The sequence below is a fragment of the Oncorhynchus mykiss genome, chromosome 4, assembly GCF_057628025.1.
Source record: "Oncorhynchus mykiss isolate SJ-2025 chromosome 4, ASM5762802v1, whole genome shotgun sequence".
Taxonomy (NCBI): domain Eukaryota; kingdom Metazoa; phylum Chordata; class Actinopteri; order Salmoniformes; family Salmonidae; genus Oncorhynchus; species Oncorhynchus mykiss.
Window position 1 is genome coordinate 61,281,029 of NC_143025.1, and position 19,269 is coordinate 61,300,297.

The 19,269-nt window shown below is 41.0% G+C and overlaps 1 protein-coding gene across 7 annotated transcripts in view; it reads right to left on the reverse strand.

Moving 5' to 3' along the window:
• LOC110522090 (filamin-A-interacting protein 1) overlaps nucleotides 1-17,608 on the reverse strand; it is a 53,857-nt gene extending 36,249 nt beyond the window's left edge. For 3 of the 7 annotated variants that reach the window (XM_021600188.3, XM_021600186.3, XM_090232435.1), the window contains exons 1-2: nucleotides 16,865-17,573; nucleotides 2,925-3,227 (exon numbers count right to left, since the gene is read on the reverse strand). In XM_021600188.3, coding sequence (XP_021455863.3) covers nucleotides 2,925-3,221 — 297 coding nt within the window. In that variant the 5' untranslated portion in view covers nucleotides 3,222-3,227; nucleotides 16,865-17,573. Of the gene's footprint in view, nucleotides 1-1,418; nucleotides 1,556-2,924; nucleotides 3,228-16,864 lie in introns of those variants that run through there. The other 4 variants (XM_090232434.1, XM_021600185.3, XM_021600183.3 and 1 more) reach the window with 3 other exon arrangements.
• Between the last annotated feature and the right edge of the window lie 1,661 nt (nucleotides 17,609-19,269).

Genomic DNA, 19,269 nt, shown 5'->3' on the forward strand with positions numbered 1-19,269 from the left:
TCCGTCAAAGGAAATTATTGGTAAAAGTTCAGTTTTGCTCACCAACCCTGTTCCTGGGGAGAGACCCTTCTGTAGGTTTTCGCTCCAACGTCAGTTATAACTAACCTGGTTCAGTTTATCAACCAGCTAATTATTAGTCAGGTGTGCTAGATTAGGGTTGGAGAGCCCTGGGTTAGAGAATATACATGGGTGACCCTATACAACTATTTTGAAGTATGATCATTCTAATATTTAAGTGACCACAGGGTGGGGTAACTATTTAAAATAAACAGCACATTCATAGTGGTTTTCCTGCACTGAGCTCAACTTTCCCCACAGGGGGGTGCTGTTCTCCTTAGTTAGACCCCTGAGTGTCTCCTCATACAAATGTAACCCAAAGGTTCTCTCAACCGACCCCATATGCCCAGGTTGGAGTAGTGCACTAGGGAATAGGCTGCCATTTGGGACATCATTATACATTCCTGAAGTACAAGACCCTTCTTTATCTCGCTCCTTATAAATGATTAATAGAGTTTAATTATTGCCGTACCACTGTTCTAGAATATCATTAGCAAGTAATTTAGTATGAACAAGACCATTCTTCTGTGTTCACAAGACCTTGAGTGTTAATACATTCAGAGCATGTTGGATTTCAACATGTTTAGGGTTAGATTTCAACATAAGGTGTAGGAGGAGGACGTGTGTTGTTTATCCCAAGTTGCAACTTTGCAAAGTCATCAACATGCCTAAACAAATAAGCTGGATGTAGAAAGAGATGAGGGTGCACTGATGGCAGCAGCATCACTCCCTTCATAGAGCCCCCAGTAGTTGTCATAAAACCTAGCTCCCAAACACGGAAATGGTTCCAATTGTCCCCCCCCCCCCAATTCATTTTTCCCATAGGGGATTTTAGAAACACTTAATAATGGCTGTATTTTGTGTAGGTTTGCAGTCCAAACACAAAAGACGCCCTATCCCCTCAGCCCTCAAATTAAGTGGACACTTCTGATGACGTCTGACGAGTATACACTTTCAGGGCAAGGGAGGATATTTTGTATTATGAATAAAATAAATTCATAATAAAAAAAAGGAGCGAAGGAGGAAGGAATGCCCGGAAATTCGGCACTCATTCATCCCGCTATGATTGTGTTTTCAGCCACCAGTAGCTTGTCGGTGCTTTATATGCACTACAGTCAATTATGATTTCATGTCTACTTACATTAAATATATAATTATGAATATACACCTACTGTATAATGTCTAGCAAATGCTAAATAATGTTAGCCTGCCTAGCTGGAACTTCTGAAGGAAAATGTTTAATTTCTACAATTTCCAAAAGCTAACCAAACAAAAACATCATTACTTTTACGAGACGTGTTTGAGCCGTCATGTGCATTAGTAGCACAATTTCGAACTTATTTACATTCGTTTTTACTTACACTTGTATGTTGACTCCAAATATTGACGTTGGGGTTTTAATTTTTGTCCACTCGCAAACTTGACTAAAAACGTGGGCTTACATCGCAAACTTTACTTGCTTGGCTAATCATTTGGACCGCCCACCAAGATGTTGACGGCGATTCCCCCAAGGGCATAAGGTGAGGATAAGTGGACGAGGGTGTGTCTTTTATGAGTTTGAACCGCAACCCGGTGTAACCTTTTCATAACCATGTAAATCTCTCTCGGACATGGTGATTTATCAATATATTCGGGGTAAATACAGCCAAATATATTGATCAAATTCAAGAGAGATTTACACGGTTATCAAAACGTCACGCTAGGGTGAGCCTACACAAAACACAGCCCTTATTTTAAGTGTTTCTAAAATCCCCTATTGGAAAAATGAATAGTGGAAAAACGATTGGAACCATTTCCCTGTTTGACCGCTAGGTTTTGTGGGTTTTATGACTAATACTGTGGTACTCTATTGAGGCTTGATTATAAATGGAACTCCATTAAGAAAATAATGAACAGCAGGCTTAACACTTTCATTAGGACCCACAGAGTGGGGCAGCGTGGGAAGGTACCAGAGTTAATGGCTGCTGACGCTGAGGTTGACTCTCAACAGCAGTGAGTCAGCATCATGACTCTTGGGTTACGCACTCCTGGTCACAGTAACATGTCAAGCCAGACACATAGACTGAGATGATGAGGCTGAGATTTTACCACCTGCCAAATATAACACAAACCACTTACCACAATGTTAGCTGTTACCTAGCACACAGCAGCACAGTGTCAGTGGAGAAACTCTCTGAGTGCTTCCCAAATGGCACCCTATTCCCTATACAGTGGTGGAAAAAGTACTCAATTGTCGTACTTGAGTAAAAGTAAAGATACCTTAATAGAAAATGGCTCAAGTAAAAGTGGAAGTCACCCAGTAAAATACTACTTGAGTAAAAGTCTAAAAGTATTTGGTTTTAAATATACTTAAGAATCAAAAGTAAATGGAATTGCTAAAATGTACTTAAGAGTCAAAAGTATAAATCATTTCAACTTCCTTATATTAAGCAAACCAGACTGCACAATTTTCTTGTTTCTATATTATTTACATATATCCAGGGGCACACTCCAACACTCAGACATAAATTACAAACAAAGCATTTGTTGTTAGTGAGTCTGCCAGATCAGAGGCAGTAGGGATGACCAGGGATGTTCTCTTGGTAAGTGTGATTTGGACCATTTTCCTGTCAAACTTTTGGGTGTCAGAAAAAATGAATGGAGTAGAAAGTACTTTATTTTTTCTTTAGGAATGTAGTGAAGTAAAAGTTACCAAAAATCTAAATAGTAAAGTACAGATACTCCCAAAAAACTAAGTCAAAATAAGTAAAAATAAAAACTTAAGTAAAAATACTTTAAAGTACTTATTAAGTACTTTATGCCACTGCATATATTGCACTACTTTTGACCAGGGCACAGCAGCACAGTGTTAGTGGAGAACCTCTCACCTGCACCTCTCCTTCCATGACTCCCAGCAGACGGAGAAGGTCCTCCTTAGAGAGATCTGTCAGCCCTGCTGCCTTCTTTTGTCCTCTGCTGCTCTCTGTGGTTGTCTGGGGCCTTTTCGCTGATCCAGACACCACTGACTTCCCCTCTTTCTCTTCTCGCTGGACCTTCATTTTCCTCTTCACCAGCTCTGGTGTGTTCTCCCCCTCCTCTTTTGGGAAGGCTTTGGTGGGCTGGGTGACATGGTTTATCTGTCCGTCGTCTGGGCCCTCCATGGCTGTGCTGCACCTGGACCGCATTCTCACCTGCAGGGCGGAGACAGACAACAGGGACACTGAATCCACAGCCCAAATAGTTCACACTATGTTATCCAAAGAAATAACTTGAAATTGCCCTCTTGGTGGCTGTAAATTCTTTAGAGACGATGAGGATTCTATCAGTTTCCTTCCCTGGCTTTGGATAGCAGCTATTTTGATCACAGTGGCCATTGGGGAGGTAATAGTCAGTGGCTCCTCCACTCCTGGCATAACAGGATCATGTTTTGTTTACAAAGCCTGAGTCATGTAGTGCGTCATTATCTCTGCAGAGCAACATAATCATTTGACAGTATTGAATGACAAATAATATGCCATGAGATCACTTCTTAAAGAGAGTGACGGGATCTTAAGCACTTACAAATTTGTAACCTATTGTACGAATTGGAAATCGTAACATATCATACAAAATGGATGACATTGTACACAATAGTGCACAATTTCCGGGGACCCGTTTTGTAGCTCGTTAGTGTTATTTTCTAAGCCACTGGCTGAAATGATTCAAAACCTTATATAACACTGCCCTAGAATAATGTTTTTGTTTAATTAATATTCTCTGAGCATTAAGTATATGCCTATGTCTTTCATGGCATATGTTTTGAACAAGTTGAAAGTGTTGCTAACCTTTCTCAGTGGGGATCTCCCTCGGCCATGCATACAACATAGACCAGCAAGAAAGCTTGTACAATAGAGAGTAAATAACATTTCTGTCATTTCAGCCACATTTAAATATGACCTCAAGACTTGTAATCAATAGCAGAACAGCGACATGTTCAGAATTTCCCCTGTGATCTCACATAACTTAACCTCTCACCTCTAACTAATGCCCTTTGGCCTATGTCATTCCCGCTGTACTTGTATTTCACACTGCTGCCTTATTCTGTTTCTTAAATTGCTATACTTAGGTGTGGGACCCAACTCTGGGAGTGAGAATGGTCTAGATGAATGTTGTCATAGGGACTTTTTTAAAAACATCTGGAATCAAAGGAATATTATAAAGCAAATAGCTATAATAGCAACTGTGTTATTCTAGCCTGGATAAACAAATATATTCAGTGTGACGTTAATGCATCAAAAAACATGTGTGACCTTGAATGGTAGGCTATGTGAACTAACGTATACAAATACATGACTACCATGACTTTTTTAGTATTCTAGTGTAACTTGTAACCTCTTTCACCATACACTTCCTCGCTATGTGCAGTTAGACTAGGGATGAGGTTAGCATAGTTCTAGCTACAGTATATGGAGTGGGTTAGTTACTGCTTTTACTGCAGGGAGGACGTTTCCTGGCCAAGAGCTCTCGCCTCCTACTGTGCCAAATCAGATCCATTGTTTCCATTGTCCTAGAATCTATAGAGCCAGAGTCACGCTTTCCATCATGTCACACCAGCGGAGCTGCTACAGTATGCCTGGCCTGGCTGGCCTTGTTTTGACATTGATCAGACCAATGTTTGTTGTCTGTGTCTGTAATAAGTCTGCATCGCCATCAGAAGCATCATAATCAAAGCCGATATGCTGTGAAAATGCAGATCCCAGAATATAGTCATAACAGATGGGCAATTTTAATAGAATTTGGATGATAGATAACTGATTTGTTCTGTGTGAATCAAAATAATTTGCTCTCATATCAGGGGTCGAGCTTTGGGACAATGCCAGTTATGACGATGGTCACATCATCAACACAACAGCCCAGGCAGAAGACACAGACACAGGGGATCCATAACCTTGGAGGGAGGGAGCGACACGGCGGGGGTGCTCAGGAAAAGAACACGATGAGGCCATTGCATATGAATGGGGCCAAAGTTCCCCAAGGTTGCACAGTCTCTGATGAAAGCAGCGTGTGACTCAGGCTGAGAGAATCCTGGCAGCCAAATGGTAGCAGCCACTTTAGAGTTGGGCGTTATTAATAGTTGTTTCAGGGGAGAAGCCAAGCACTCCATCGGGTGCAGCCATGGAGCTGTCTTCATTTTGAGTGTCAGTTTGATTCGAACCAAAACGAAGAGTTGTGTGTAAGAAAATAAAGCCATGACAAGCCCAGGGTAACAGCAGGCAGAATATTACATTGGAATGTTTACCTAAAGGTTCTGTATCGAAATATCTCAAAACGGGCTCAGGAGAAAGAGTGGCAATAATATTTACGATGATATTCTGAAGTGGATTCATGCCATATAAAGTCACCCACTACAAGTTACTGTACATGTTCTTCTCGGTCTCATGCCCACCCTCCAATAACAGTAAACTTAGGACAGAAAACAAAAATGGTGGTTGGTAATACTGTTGTTCACAACTCCCTTTAAATGTGGATTCACAGGATAGGAGGTTGGTGGCCCCTTAATTAGGAAGGCTGGGGTCGTGGTAATGGCTGGAGCGGAATAGTGGAATGGTATCAAATACATCAAACACATGGTTTCCATGTGTTTGCTGCCATTCCATTCGCTCCGTTGCAGACATTATTATCTGTCGTTTTCCCCTCTGCAGCCTTCACTGATTCACAGGCACTATCCAATGGTAGGCAAATACGCAAAGCCTCACTATAAACATGGTATCAGTTCACACATTGAATCACACTTTCCCTTATTACTAATGACTATGCTACAAGGCACAACTTTCCTGTTGCCCAATATCACATGTTGATCATCACAAATATTTCTGGGGATGTGACCGTGCCAGGCTGGTCTCCTCAACTTACACTTGAGCCTTGCTAAACCTGGGACAGCTGTGGCCCATAGCTGATGGTAGAGCATAAGCGCATCACAAATGGAACCCTATTCCTTACACAGTGCACAACTTTTGACTAGGGCCCATAAGGAATAGGCTGCACTTTGGCATGCACCCTATGTGAATTCTCTGCCCATGAAAATAGGAAGGTAAATAAGGGCAGGGTCCCTATTTTTGAGCTGGGCCTTTGGCCGGGCGGCATGCACAGCTGTCTGCTGGTGAAGTTTTCAGTGAGTATTTATAGGAGCCCCGTCCCTCAACTTGTGCAGTGGGACCCAGAAGTGGAAATGCCAGAAGGTGATCACTTTATAAGCCATCAGCATTCTAATCAGCTGTCAGTACTTCTATTTTACTCCACAGCTGTAGGTTTTCACACATCCACATCACACAGTTGCTCATTCGTTCCTACGATACTCTGCACACATTTTTTCAAGAGGTATGCAACATCCTTTGATATTCAAAGGCCGCTGCTATTTATAGAAATAAAATGGTGGATATTGATATCATTTCTTGCCTTCTCTAACAACACACTCCTCCATGGGCATAACGACAGCGCAGCTAATCAGGGAAACAAAGACTGGCGGTGTTGGCCTAGGCAGTCAGCAATGACTCTCATAATTGATATGTAATATGATATGTATAAGCATCTCTCTGGCAGGCTGACAGCATCACATCTTGGTATTATGGCAGGTCCACCTGCTAGTTTCTCTCACGGTGCATTACCACATACTGCAGTGAAAGGGAGAGTGTTTACCGGGCTTCCTAATATTCATGCCCATTATGGGAGCACCCTACTACGGCCCTCTATCAATGGGGGCCGGCCTGAGTGATTTATGGAAGGTTTAAGATATTTTTTAGAATGCGGATTAGGATACACGTGCTTAACTTCAAGCGTGTCTGCTCTCAGCTCGTCCAACACTTCCTTTTGCCACACAACGCCTTTCAGATGTATTCTTTGGTTCATTTGGTTCCTGTATAGTTACAGAGGAAGATCTGACACATTGTCTCCTCCAATAAAGGCTACTTGAATGTGGCGAAGGCTCCCTGTGGACGGTCTCACAGACTAGCCAACTTAGCCCCAGTAAAACGAGGTACTGGCAGGTGCCGGCAGCTGTCCAAATCCCCCACTACTTGATTTTGTAGCTCTTCAAAAATGTCCCTTTGAAATAGAATTTCAATTCAGTCATGCATGCGTCTAAAGACTCCCAATGTGACTAAATATGGGAAGACGAGCATAGGGGATAGGATTTTGAAAACCGAAAATCCTATCCTGCTGCAGCAACTCACTCAGAGTAAAGGGAAGAAAAAGCAGCATAACCCGACTTGTGTAACGGGACCATACACTTGCCACATCTATACTCCTCTGAGAATTTTACTGGTGACAATATGCTGAGTAGATTTCACCTCATTTCCAAAAGCAAAATATTATGCTGTGGTTGTCTTGGCAACCATGTATGGGGTAGACAGTAGAGAGAGAGCTGTGTGCAATATCAGAACTTAATGCAGCTTTGCACTTCGTTTATCAGACGATTGAGTAATCTTCCTCTGGGAGTCTGCTTCACACCATGCTGTATTCATGAGTTCAGCTGCCACTGTCGGTAAAAACCAAGGGACAAAACAATCCAAACAAAGCTATAAAAACTAAAAAAAAAGATCTGATGTCACCTCTAATGAAATACCACTCAATTCAAACTCAATTCAAACTCAATTCAAACTCTCTCAGTGAGAGACACTGTGTGCATTCCAAACCTCGGTTACCTCTGGGTAGCCTGTGATTAGCTACAGTATATTATATTCAGTCTCCCACTGTAAGGTGAATACCACTGAGAGTTTATAGGTTCAGGAGGAGGTCAATCTGTCTTTTCAATGTCACAGCTCTCTGTAAATTCATTGGAAAACAGGCACTTCCTGAAGTCTCCTACCATTGCTACCTACCAACCCAGACAAGTTTGTGACAGAAGGTCAGGGTAGGGTCAAAGGTGACTGGGTGGGTTCAGATCAGGGTGGTAAAACAAAACTCTGTGAAACAGGAAGGAAAACTGTCTACAAGGGTTCAGTCACTCAGAGCCAGGGTTGGGTAGGTTACTTTCTAAATGCAATCTGTTACAGTTACTAGTTACCTGTCAAATGTAATCAGTAACATAACTGTTGGATTACCCCAACTCAGTAACGTAATCTGATTACATTCAGTTACTTTTAGATTACTTCCCCCTTAAGAGGTATTAGAAGAAGACAAAGTATGTTACCAGTTGAACAACATCTATTGCAGGATGAATCAATGTTAAAGTTGACATAGCTGGCCGTATATGGATGTTAAATTTTACTTTATGGGTTGGTTTTGTAGGTTTCTTCTAACCCATGGCTTTCTACTACATATAATAATACAATTAAATTATATATTTACATTAAAAATCTAAGTCGATCAGAATTCAAGTCATGCCAATAAATGGTATACCACTTGATCTTCAAGAAAAGGACTTGGAAATATGGAAGTATAGATTAGCTAAATTGTTTTACCTGAGCATAACCCCTAAACTAAGGATTTATAAGCAAGTCCTACTCTGTTGTTTATGATTTTATTGTCATGGAGGACTGATTGGGCTCATTGATACAAGTTGAAAAATAAATGCTGCGCTCATGGAATGGCATGCTTTGTGCACTACTGAAAAGTGCTATTTGCATGTGAAAAATAAATGCCATATGCTGCATTTGCTATAGGCCTATTGTTTACCTTTACCTTTGTTGGTGACACTTTGATATCTTGATAATATGCAGCTGTTTAAAGGGAAAATCCACAGATGAATCAATAACAAAATGGCCGTCCCGCCTCTGTTTTGGTAAAAAGCTGAGGGATGGGCCTGGAAAATGTAACCACTCTCAGATTAATAGATAGAGCTATGGATGCAAATGATTGGTTTAACCATGTTATGAGGCTATACAGTGTTTGTTTGCATTTACAATGTTTACAAACATTGGAGAAAAACAAGTTTATATTTTGGGTTCTCATGGAGTGTGACAGTTAAACTAAGCTCACGAGGCGCATTTATAAGTTATATTCTTCAAGAATTCATTGATATATATACACAGTACCAGTCAAAAGTTTGGACACACCTACTCATTCAAGGATTTTTCTATATTTTACTATTTTCTACATTGTAGAATAATAGTGAAAACCTCAAAACTATGAAATAACACATGGAATCATGTAGTAACCAAACAAGTGTCTAACAAAACAAAATATATTTTATGTTTGAGATTCTTCAAAGTAGCCACCCTTTGCCTTGATGACAGCTTTGCACACTCTTGGCATTCTCTCAACCAGCTTCATGAGGTAGTCACTTGGAATGCATTGAAATTAACAGGTGTGCCTTGCTGAAAGTTAATTTGTGGAATATCTTTCCTTCTTGGATGTAGCAACTACAGATTGCCCCTTCAAGTCTATCAGAAGTGTGTGAGTTTGAGCATGTGTCCATTAGGCATATGGATATTTTTCTTATCAGCATGAATTAGATTGAGCAATAAAAGCCTCACTTTTATTCCATAGGCTGGGATCCACACTGCAGCTCTTGCAAGAGCGCATTTTTCACTGGCTGTCCACTGGTTTCAAAAATAATGATTGATATGCGGCTTAAACTTCTTGAATTCAACCATTATTGGGTTCAAATACACATTTAGATTTGTGAACAGCTATCCACAACAACCACAATCTGTACGGTGCAAATAACTAAATAAGAGAGCAGCAGTGTGATTCATGTCAATGCGCTATGTAGATAACAATAATAAGTGATATCCGTATCGCCATAGACTTCACCACTGCTGCCATCCTTACCTCCAAGCGTTTATTCAAATTGGATAATCTTTGGATGCCGACAGCAGAAGACATACAGTGGCGTGCGAAAGTATTCACTCCCCTTGGCATTTTTCCTATTTTGTTGCCTTACAACCTGGAATTAAAATTGATTTTTGGGGGGTTTGTATCATTTGATTTACACAACATGCCTACCATTTTGAAGATGCAAAATATGTTTTACTGTGAGACAAACAAGAAATAAGACAGAAAAAACAGAAAACTTTAGTGTGCATAACTATTCACCCCCCAAAGTCAAATCTTTGTAGAGCCACCTTTTGCAGAAATTACAACTGCAAGTCTCTTGGGGAATGTCTCTATGAGCTTGGCACATCTAGCCACTGGGATTTTTTCCCATTCTTTAAGGCAAAACTGCTCCAGCTCCTTCAAGTTGGATGGGTTCCGCTGATGTACAGCAATCTTTACATCTTTAAGTCATACCACAGATTCTCAATTGGATTGAGGTCTGGGCTTTGATTAGGCCATTCAAGACATTTAAATGTCCTCCTTAAACCCCTCGAGTGTTGCTTTAGCAGTATGCTTAGGGTCATTGTCCTGCTGGAAGGTGAACCTCCGTCCCAGTCTCATATCTCTGGAAGACTGAAACAGGTTTCCCTCAAGAATTTCCCTGTATTTAGTGTCATCCATCATTCCTTCAATTCTGACCAGTTTCCCAGTCCCTGCCGATGAAAAACATCCCCACAGCATGATGCTGCCACCACCATGCTTCACTGTGGGGATGGTGTTCTCAGGGTGATGAGAGGTGTTGGGTTTGCGCCAGACACAGTGTTTTCCTTGATGGCCAAAAAGCTCAATTTTAGTCTCATCTGAACAGAGTACCTTCTTCCATTTGTTTGGGGAGTCTCCCACATGCCTTTCGGCGAACACCAAACATGTTTGATATTTTTTTTTTCTGGACACTCTTCTGTAATGCCCAGCTCTGTTGCATGTACGGCTTAAAGTGGTCCTATGGACAGATACTCCAATCTCCGCTGCGGAGCTTTGCAGCTCCTTCAGGGTTATCTTTGCTCTTTGTTGCCTCTCTGATTAATGCCCTCCTTGCCTGGTCCATGAGTTTTGGTGGGCGGCTCTCTCTTGGCAGGTTTGTTGTGGTGCCATATTCTTTCAATTTTTTTTATAATGGATTTAATGGTGCTCCGTGGGATGTTCAAAGTTTCTGATATTTTTTATAACCCAACCCTGATCTGTACTTCTCCACAACTTTGTCCCTGACCTGTTTGGAGAGCTCCTTGGTCTTCATAGTGCTGCTTGCTTGGTGGTGCCCCTTGCTTAGTGGTGTAGCAAACTCTGGGGCCTTTCAGAACAGGTGTATATAAACTGAGATCATGTGACACTTAGATTTCACACAGGTGGCATTTATTTAACTAATCATGTGACTTCTGAAGGTAATTGGTTGCTTGGATCTTATTTAGGGGCTTCATAGCAAAGGGGGTGAATACATATGCACGCACCACTTTTCCGTTTTTTTTTTAAATAATTTTTTAAAACAAGTTATTTTTTAAATTTCACTTAACCAATTTGGACTATTTTGTGTATGTCCATTACATGAAATCCAAATAAAAATCCATTTCAATTACAGGTTGTAATGCAACAAAATAGGAAAAAGGCACTGTAGCTTGGACTGTAGCCTACAAAAGCCTATTCCTGCTCTTTTCCCGCAATCCATCAAACACATTTGGTGTGTCATCATAGTGGTCTCTGACTTAAGTCAGACTCGCTCACGTTGAACAAATTTCATTTGCGCCTTTTTTCTATGCTGATTTGAATGTCATCGAGAAGATTTTATTTTGCAAATATCCTTTCTGAATTTAACAGTAATCCTTGAAGTAATCATATCGTTTTTCAAAAGTATCTGTAATCTGATCACAATATTTTTGTGGGTCACTGACTCAAAAGTAAAGACACAAAACCCCTCTAGTCTATGAATCACAGTAGTCTCTTCCGTGACTCAGACTACCAGATAGACTTGAATGAGCACTGTATAAGAAAGCTATCTTGACAACCCAGACATTTTAGGAACCATTTAATCTTCCTATTTGATTTTCGGATAAAAGTAAAGAATATATTCTAACTCCAGCGTTGGAAGCCGTACATATCATTTTAGAGGTATATGTATGAGTGTGTGTGGGGGTCCAACACTAGTAGGTGGGTTCTGCATGTGTCACGGGCCAGGGGGTAAGTTGTCAGTAACGAGGTTACATTAAGATTGCTATATTTATGTCATCTGCATGAAATACTACAGATCGGAACCCGACACGGTGATATTCCACTCTCGGCTGTATACGTACGTCAGCACTTGAGGCAGTAAATGTTTGATATTAATAGTGGACGTTGTACAGTACAGTGAGGTCTGTAATATTACATTTACACAGTGGTAAGATGTCCATAGAGGTTTAGTCAAATGTGTATCAGTGGTCGGGAATGTTTTATTTGGTGTTATTCCACATAACAAACCATAGCAGTAAACGACACAGTACATGTAACCTAAACAGATGCATATAACCAGATGGCCATGCAGTTCTATTCACAGAGGCTATAAAATTTCAAATCAAATCCAATCCAATTTTATTGGTCACATACACATATTAAGCAGATGTTATTGCGGGTGTAGCGAAATGCTTGTGTTTCTAGCTCCAACACCAAATAAAACATTCCCGACCACTGATACACATTTGACTAAACCTCTATGGACATCTTACCACTGTGTAAATGTAATATTACAGACCTCACTGTACTGTACAACGTCCACTATTAATATCAAACATTTACTGCCTCAAGTTCTGACGTACGTATACAGCCGAGAGTGGAATATCACCGTGTCGGGTTCCGATCTGTAGTATTTCATGCAGATGACATAAATATTGTAATCTTAATGTAACCTCGTTACTGACAACTTACCCCCTGGCCCGTGGCACATGCAGAACCCACCTGCTAGTGTTGGACCCCCACACACACTCATACATATACCTCTAAAATGATATGTACGGCTTCCAACGCTGGAGTTAGAATATATTCTTTACTTTTATCCGAAAATCAAATAGGAAGATTAATGGATCCTAAAATGTATTGGTTGTCAAGATAGCCTTGAATGAGCATGGTATAAGAAAGCTATCTGGCCGTCTGAGTCATAGAAGGGACACCTGAGATTCATACAGTAGACGGGTTTAGTGTCTTTACATTTGAGTCAGTGACCCACATCCTTGGCAACATTACATGACATCATTATCTGCCACCTTACAAGGGTATCTGAAGTCAGACAAATAAGTGAGCAGCAAGGTTCATGTGAAAGCTGGTATAAAAATAGAAATCAGACTTTTGAGCAAGTTCAAAGTTGCACACAACAAAGAAGCCAGGCCAGGTTTTTTTTATTAGGGTTTTTAGCAGAAAGCAGGCCTGGGTTCGGGCTTCTCAGAAACCAGACTGGATCCAGGACTAAAGCCACATGAGTGGATCTTACTTGAAAAGAGGCGGTTCGGCTGCAAGGTCAATCCAAAGCCTTGGGCTACATATTAAAGCGGAATAACAAATCACAATGTGACGTGAGTCTAAAAGAGGCACAGTGCTGAAAGGGAATGTTTCATTCAAAACTATTGCTATCATAAAAGGAAATGGAATATAGTACACTTAATTAAATACCACTATAACTTGTTATAACTGTGGCGTTATTTCAATAGTCCTATTTCCATTGCCAAGCCTAATAGGGTGTCTTGAAGATTGGCCGTGACTTGACTTCCCTGTCCTCATCAAAACTCTCACAGTCCGAGTCAATCCTCAGTCCGACATGTTCAATCAGCAGTGAAAATGAATGAGCAAAAGATATGGCAGGTTGGTTTCTATCTTCACATGGATCCAGCAAACTGACACCATTAGCCAGATGTAGTTCTCAAGCTGGCCAGTCTCAAATGCCTTTCTGGTGGAATGATGATGAAGTCACTTCCCTCATAAAGTGCGAGACAAAGAGACAGCGAAGAGCGAGAGAGAGGGGGAAGAGAGAGAACAGAGAGAGAGAGAAGAACGTGTGAGAGTTTGAGACCCTATGAGAGAGGGAAGAGATTTAATGCTGACTGTGTTTTATTATTTTGATTTTTACAGACTATTTTCTCCCTGAGCCTGAACCACTCAACTATTTGTTTGTCATCAGTTTCCCAGAAAACACATGCGGTCATAACATCTAGGAAAGTCAGGACAAACAATTAGAAAAAAAGACAGCTCACAGAACAGTCTGTAGGTAGATCAGCCTTATCTTACAGTAAACATGCTTTAAAGGCTTTATATCAGTAGAGATGAGTTGAGAGACGTGTTATGTTCTGAACCCAAATCACAAATGGTCCTCCATTGGGGTGAGCATTTGGGATTAAATACATACAGTACATCTGCTCTTACAAAGCTGAATTATGTAAACCAGCTGACCAGCTATCATTTGAAATCCTTTGATTCCCCTTGTTAGGAGCAGTACAATAGCAAGGCCTGGGAATGATTGTGGGGTGCTTCAGATGCAGCTGTTCAAGCTGATAATGAGAGAATAATCTAGAGACATTGTGTGAGGCCAGCGCCACTCCAAATCAGTGTGTGTGTGTGTGTGTGTGTGTGGGCAGGCTGGATGATTTCACTAAGTGTGGGCTGATATGGAATGTTAAATAGCATAGTGGTAATGCATGGTTACCCTTGGTCGTTTTAAAAGAGACACACCCTTGTGGGATGTAAAAGCACCCACAGCATAATGCTGACAATGGGTTATTCAGTCAAACGAGTTAATCTGTAATCTCCATTCAATATTTTTCATGATATACTATTTTTATGAAGTGCACATAACGATCTGTGGTAGAGATGATATATAGTATTATTTAATTCACAATATTTAGTGATCTCAGCCAGTGTTTTTTGTGTCATCATCTGGCCAGCAGGTTAGTGTTTTTCGTCATGAATCTTGTTCTGGAGGCAGCTCGGGAGTGGTCACTAGCTGGCACAGCCATAAAATCTGATGTTAAACCTAACCTTAACCGCACTGCTAACCCTAACCTTAAATTAAGACCATGAAGGACATTTTTGTTTTCATGAATTTGTACAATATCGGCAATTTAGATTTTGCAGCTAGCGAAAATCGCTCAGTTCTGCCTCCAGGAAAATACTCATCCCAAAAACGTCAACAAGGCAAAGCACCCAAACAAATGTAATCCATCTCTCTCTCGTCCCTTATTTTGCTGTCATGGGAACAGCGGAGCTGTTGTTATGAAACAAAACATGAGGACATGCCCTGCTGTTTCCCTCCATGGGAGATTGCTGAGCTGAATTAGCTAAGTGATCTCATGGTTCACTGTCTTATCACTTGGGCCTTGGCTGCCAGTGAAGTAATGCCACAGGCACAAACTGAAGCAGATGATTTAAAGACAACCGCTGCCAGAGAAACTTACAAGAGCAACAGGGAATGCAGGGTGATCATTTGAGTTACAGACTGGAGGGGAGGACAAAAGAGAGGCTCCGCAGGCAGTAATTTAGTTTCTCATACATAATACCCGATAACTACCCAACCTGTCAATAATGGTATACTCCATTAAAGTAATTCAGGCTTGTTAATAGAGGTTAAGGAGGAAGTATAAAAGTGTCCAAGAATAATATCCGTATAAATTGCCCTTTGATGAATGGTCATTGATCTGCAACGGGACCTCACTATGCCTTCAGTTGTTCTGAACGCTATTGGCATTGTCCAAAATATTTCTAAACAAACTGACCTCTGACCTGTCCATTACAAAAGACAATAGATTTTTTTAACCCTTGATCATCCTCCACATAACACACAGGATAGCTATGTGGAGTTCCTGAAGCCGATGACAATGGCTTGATGATGCAAACGCCACTGAAGCCCTCCCTTACCCACACGGACAGCAGACATTTATTGTTTCATCACAGAGGGAAAAATCTTTTGATCGGATTAAAAATAACTTTTTCCACTGTTTTTATTGTAAGTTATTAATGGAACGTTCCCTAGTCCCTGGGGATGTGACTGCCTGGCATGGGACGCTGCAGAGGGGAGGACAACTCATAATAATGGCTGGAAGGGAGTAAATGGAATGGTATCAAACACGTGTTTAATGTATTTGATACCATTCCACTGATTCTGCTCCAGCCATTACCATGAAACTAGTCCTCCCCAATTAAGGTGCCACCCACATGTGCTGCCTGAGTATGTATGTGTGGTACCACAGGCTGGCAGAGGACACATCTAATGGCTACCACTGGAATAACAGTGAGAGGATGGGATAGCATCGCTGTTTACTGTGTGCCTTCAAACAGTGGGGTCTCTCATGGAACCTCTTATCAGAATAAAACCCATTGGCAACATCTATTGTTTTGACATGGGAAAACATCAAAGTGGACAGACATGGTAGTGATAATATCAGCCATTTAGCAGACACTTTTACCCAAATTGACTAAGTCATGCTTGCGTACATATTACATTTGGGTGGCCCTGGGAATTGAACCCACAACCCTGGCAGTGCAAGCACCATGCCATACCAGCTGAGCCATACAGGCTTATTAATAAGAGAGACATTCTTTAATGTTAATTACTTCAACTTACCTTGTCCAAATTTCAACTTTCATCCAATGTGAACAAGTTGACATGTTTAGATACAAATCTCCACAGTCCAAAGAAAGTTGAGCAACTACAGTATGTTAGACCCAGATTTATCATTGTATTATTGCATCATTTTCCTCTACATTCCCTGTGTTGTTACTCAGCTATTAGTACATTTAATATATCCTCTAGAGAGAGAGCTAAAGCGTTCTTCTGGTAAAAGATGTAATCAATGAATGTCTCCTAATGTACCATTTCCTGAATTGAGTCTGGACCGGACGTCTGATGGCAGCAACTAATGTTCTTTCCCAACTCACTGATTCACAATGTGTTCCACTTTACGAACTAGAAACCATATAATTGGACATCTAAATGTCCCAAAATTTAGTCCATACAAGTTTATTTTTGCGAGGAAAAGAAAAGCTTTTCAAATCTATGAAGAATAGCAGAATCATTTCCCCTTACCTGTTCTCAATGGTACCACATCACAGGTGACGACAGGTCAAAAAGGAATATCTCAGTTACTGAGAATCAAGTCCCAGAGTAAAAAGTCTCTCCTCAATGTCTGTGTTCTTCAGTTACCTTGACTATGTGTGTCAAAAAGAGACATATCAAATGTAGATGATCTATACTCTCACCTCTTACTTTTCTCTTTTAATAACTTGTTTCCCCTCTTCTCTCCTGTCAAGGCAACAGAGGCAATGCAAGAGGCGTCTGAAGATGAACACCAAGCTTTGTCCTCTCCAGAAGTTTGGGCCGGCAGAGTCTTTCACAAACTGAGAGGATGAGAGAGAAAAGCGAGAGAGAGAGAGAGAGAGAGAGAGAGAGAGAGAGAGAGAGAGAGAGAGAGAGAGAGAGAGAGAGAGAGAGAGACCAGCAAGCAAGAGGAGGTGGTCAGAGCTGCTTTTGTCTGAAAAGTCCGATTTTCCTTCAAATGGAGATATCCAAAGTAAGATGGAGAGGAGGGTAGAAATGTGGAATATAGCCTTTGTCAGGTGCCAGGAACCTGCCTTTTCCCTTTTGTTCCTGGGCAGGAGAGTGTAGAGCTTTGAGTGTAGCAGAGTCTGCCTGGGCTATATTTAACAAGTGTTCTCAGTCACTCATGGCTGTTAGCAGCTGAGCAGATTGAGGGAAGCTTTCCCAAGCCCCTCTGACAGCTAAACTATCCCACTCTGAAGCAGGCAGGGGAAGTCCAGCTCCACCACTCCCGCCAGAGCAGAGGCAGGGTTAGCAAGGAGGGCTCAGTCTCTGCCTGGTTAGTCAATTCACAGTCATCTTTTCTAAGAAGCAAATGAGAAAATCGCAGGTAAATAATATAAGATCACCAGTTTGCCTTCAACCATTTGAGTATGAGAAGTTAGTTTATTGTTTTTGTGTAAAGGTGGTTCCACTTTATGCATCCATTTTCTTGCTCAGCAATTTTTCCCTAGAAGGATTAGACCACTGATACTGTACAGGGGCCAAGTTAACCTTTTCAAACAAAAATGATTTATTGCGAGCCATAAATGTGAGAACATTTGTTCCCAATAAAACCAAGTCAAAACAAAGCATTACAAATGAGAAGCAGTGATCCACTCCTGTGAGACTTCTGCTGCGGTAGTGTTACAAGCGTGACATCTAGCCTTAACAAACATAGGCTCTGTTGACACCAAAGTGTTGTAAATGTCATTGTCTAAGGGTGTATGACCTTGTTCACGCTGTAATTGACAATGGCTCTCGCACCGGAGCCACTTGAACAACACGTCTTTCTTTAAAGTGATGGCATTTAAGAAACATAAGCATTCGTTGTAAGAGTAACTCCAGCAGCATTACCAGTCACCATTGATATAGAAAGGAGTAATCCCAACCTTTTGTCAACTCTTTCCAATACAACTAGCCTAAAGGTCAATCAATCAAGTCGGTTCTATAATGACACATGAAAGCTGGAACTTCAGACAGGTGCTAAGTTGCTAGATCTCCTTGTTGAAATATGGTATCTAGTCTGTCTGCCTCCCAAATGGCAACCTATTTCCTATGTAGTGCACTACTTTTGACCAGGGCCCATAGGGTTCTGGTCAAAAGTAGTGCACTACATTGGGAATAAGGTTCTATTTGGGACGCAGCCCCTAATGCTATTCAATACCTCGGAAACAGATGTACAGTATATGTTCACACAGAGGTCTTATTAATGTACAACTCATTATACTTGAACCACACGCCCCAATGAAGTCATAAAGTTGGTGTGAGAGGAGATGTTGTTGTTTTAAAACATGGATCCTTCTATATTTTTAGCCCAGAGCTGATGGTGGTCATTAAGATTCAGTGTTGCACTTGTGGATAACATGAGTCACGGCTGTGAAAGTGACCAAACTGTTTCAAAGTCTAAGTATTTTATTAAGTAATCTAGTGGTTAGAGATAATTATTCTGTGTAGATGACATACACTGAGTATACAAAACAATATGAACATCTGCTCTTTCCATAACATAGACTGACCACGTGAATCCAGGTGAAAACTATGATCCCTTACTGATGTCACTTGTTAAATCCACTTCAATCAGTGTAGATAAAGGGGAGGAGACAAGTTAATGAAGGATTTTTAAGCCTTGAGACAATTGAGACATGGATTGTGTATGTGTGCCAATCAGAGGGTGAATGGGCAAGACAAAAAATGCCTTTGAACTGGGTATGATAGAGTCCACGCCCCGACAAAATGAGGCTGTTCTGAGGGCAAAAGGGGGGCTGTTTCCCTACAATTCTATCCTAATATCCTTCTATCCTTCTTAATTATTATGTCCACATTCGATCTTCATCCTGACATGTACCATAACACAACAGTAAAATGACAACTGAAAGTTTATTGTATAATTCTTTTAAATCTTTCCGGAACAC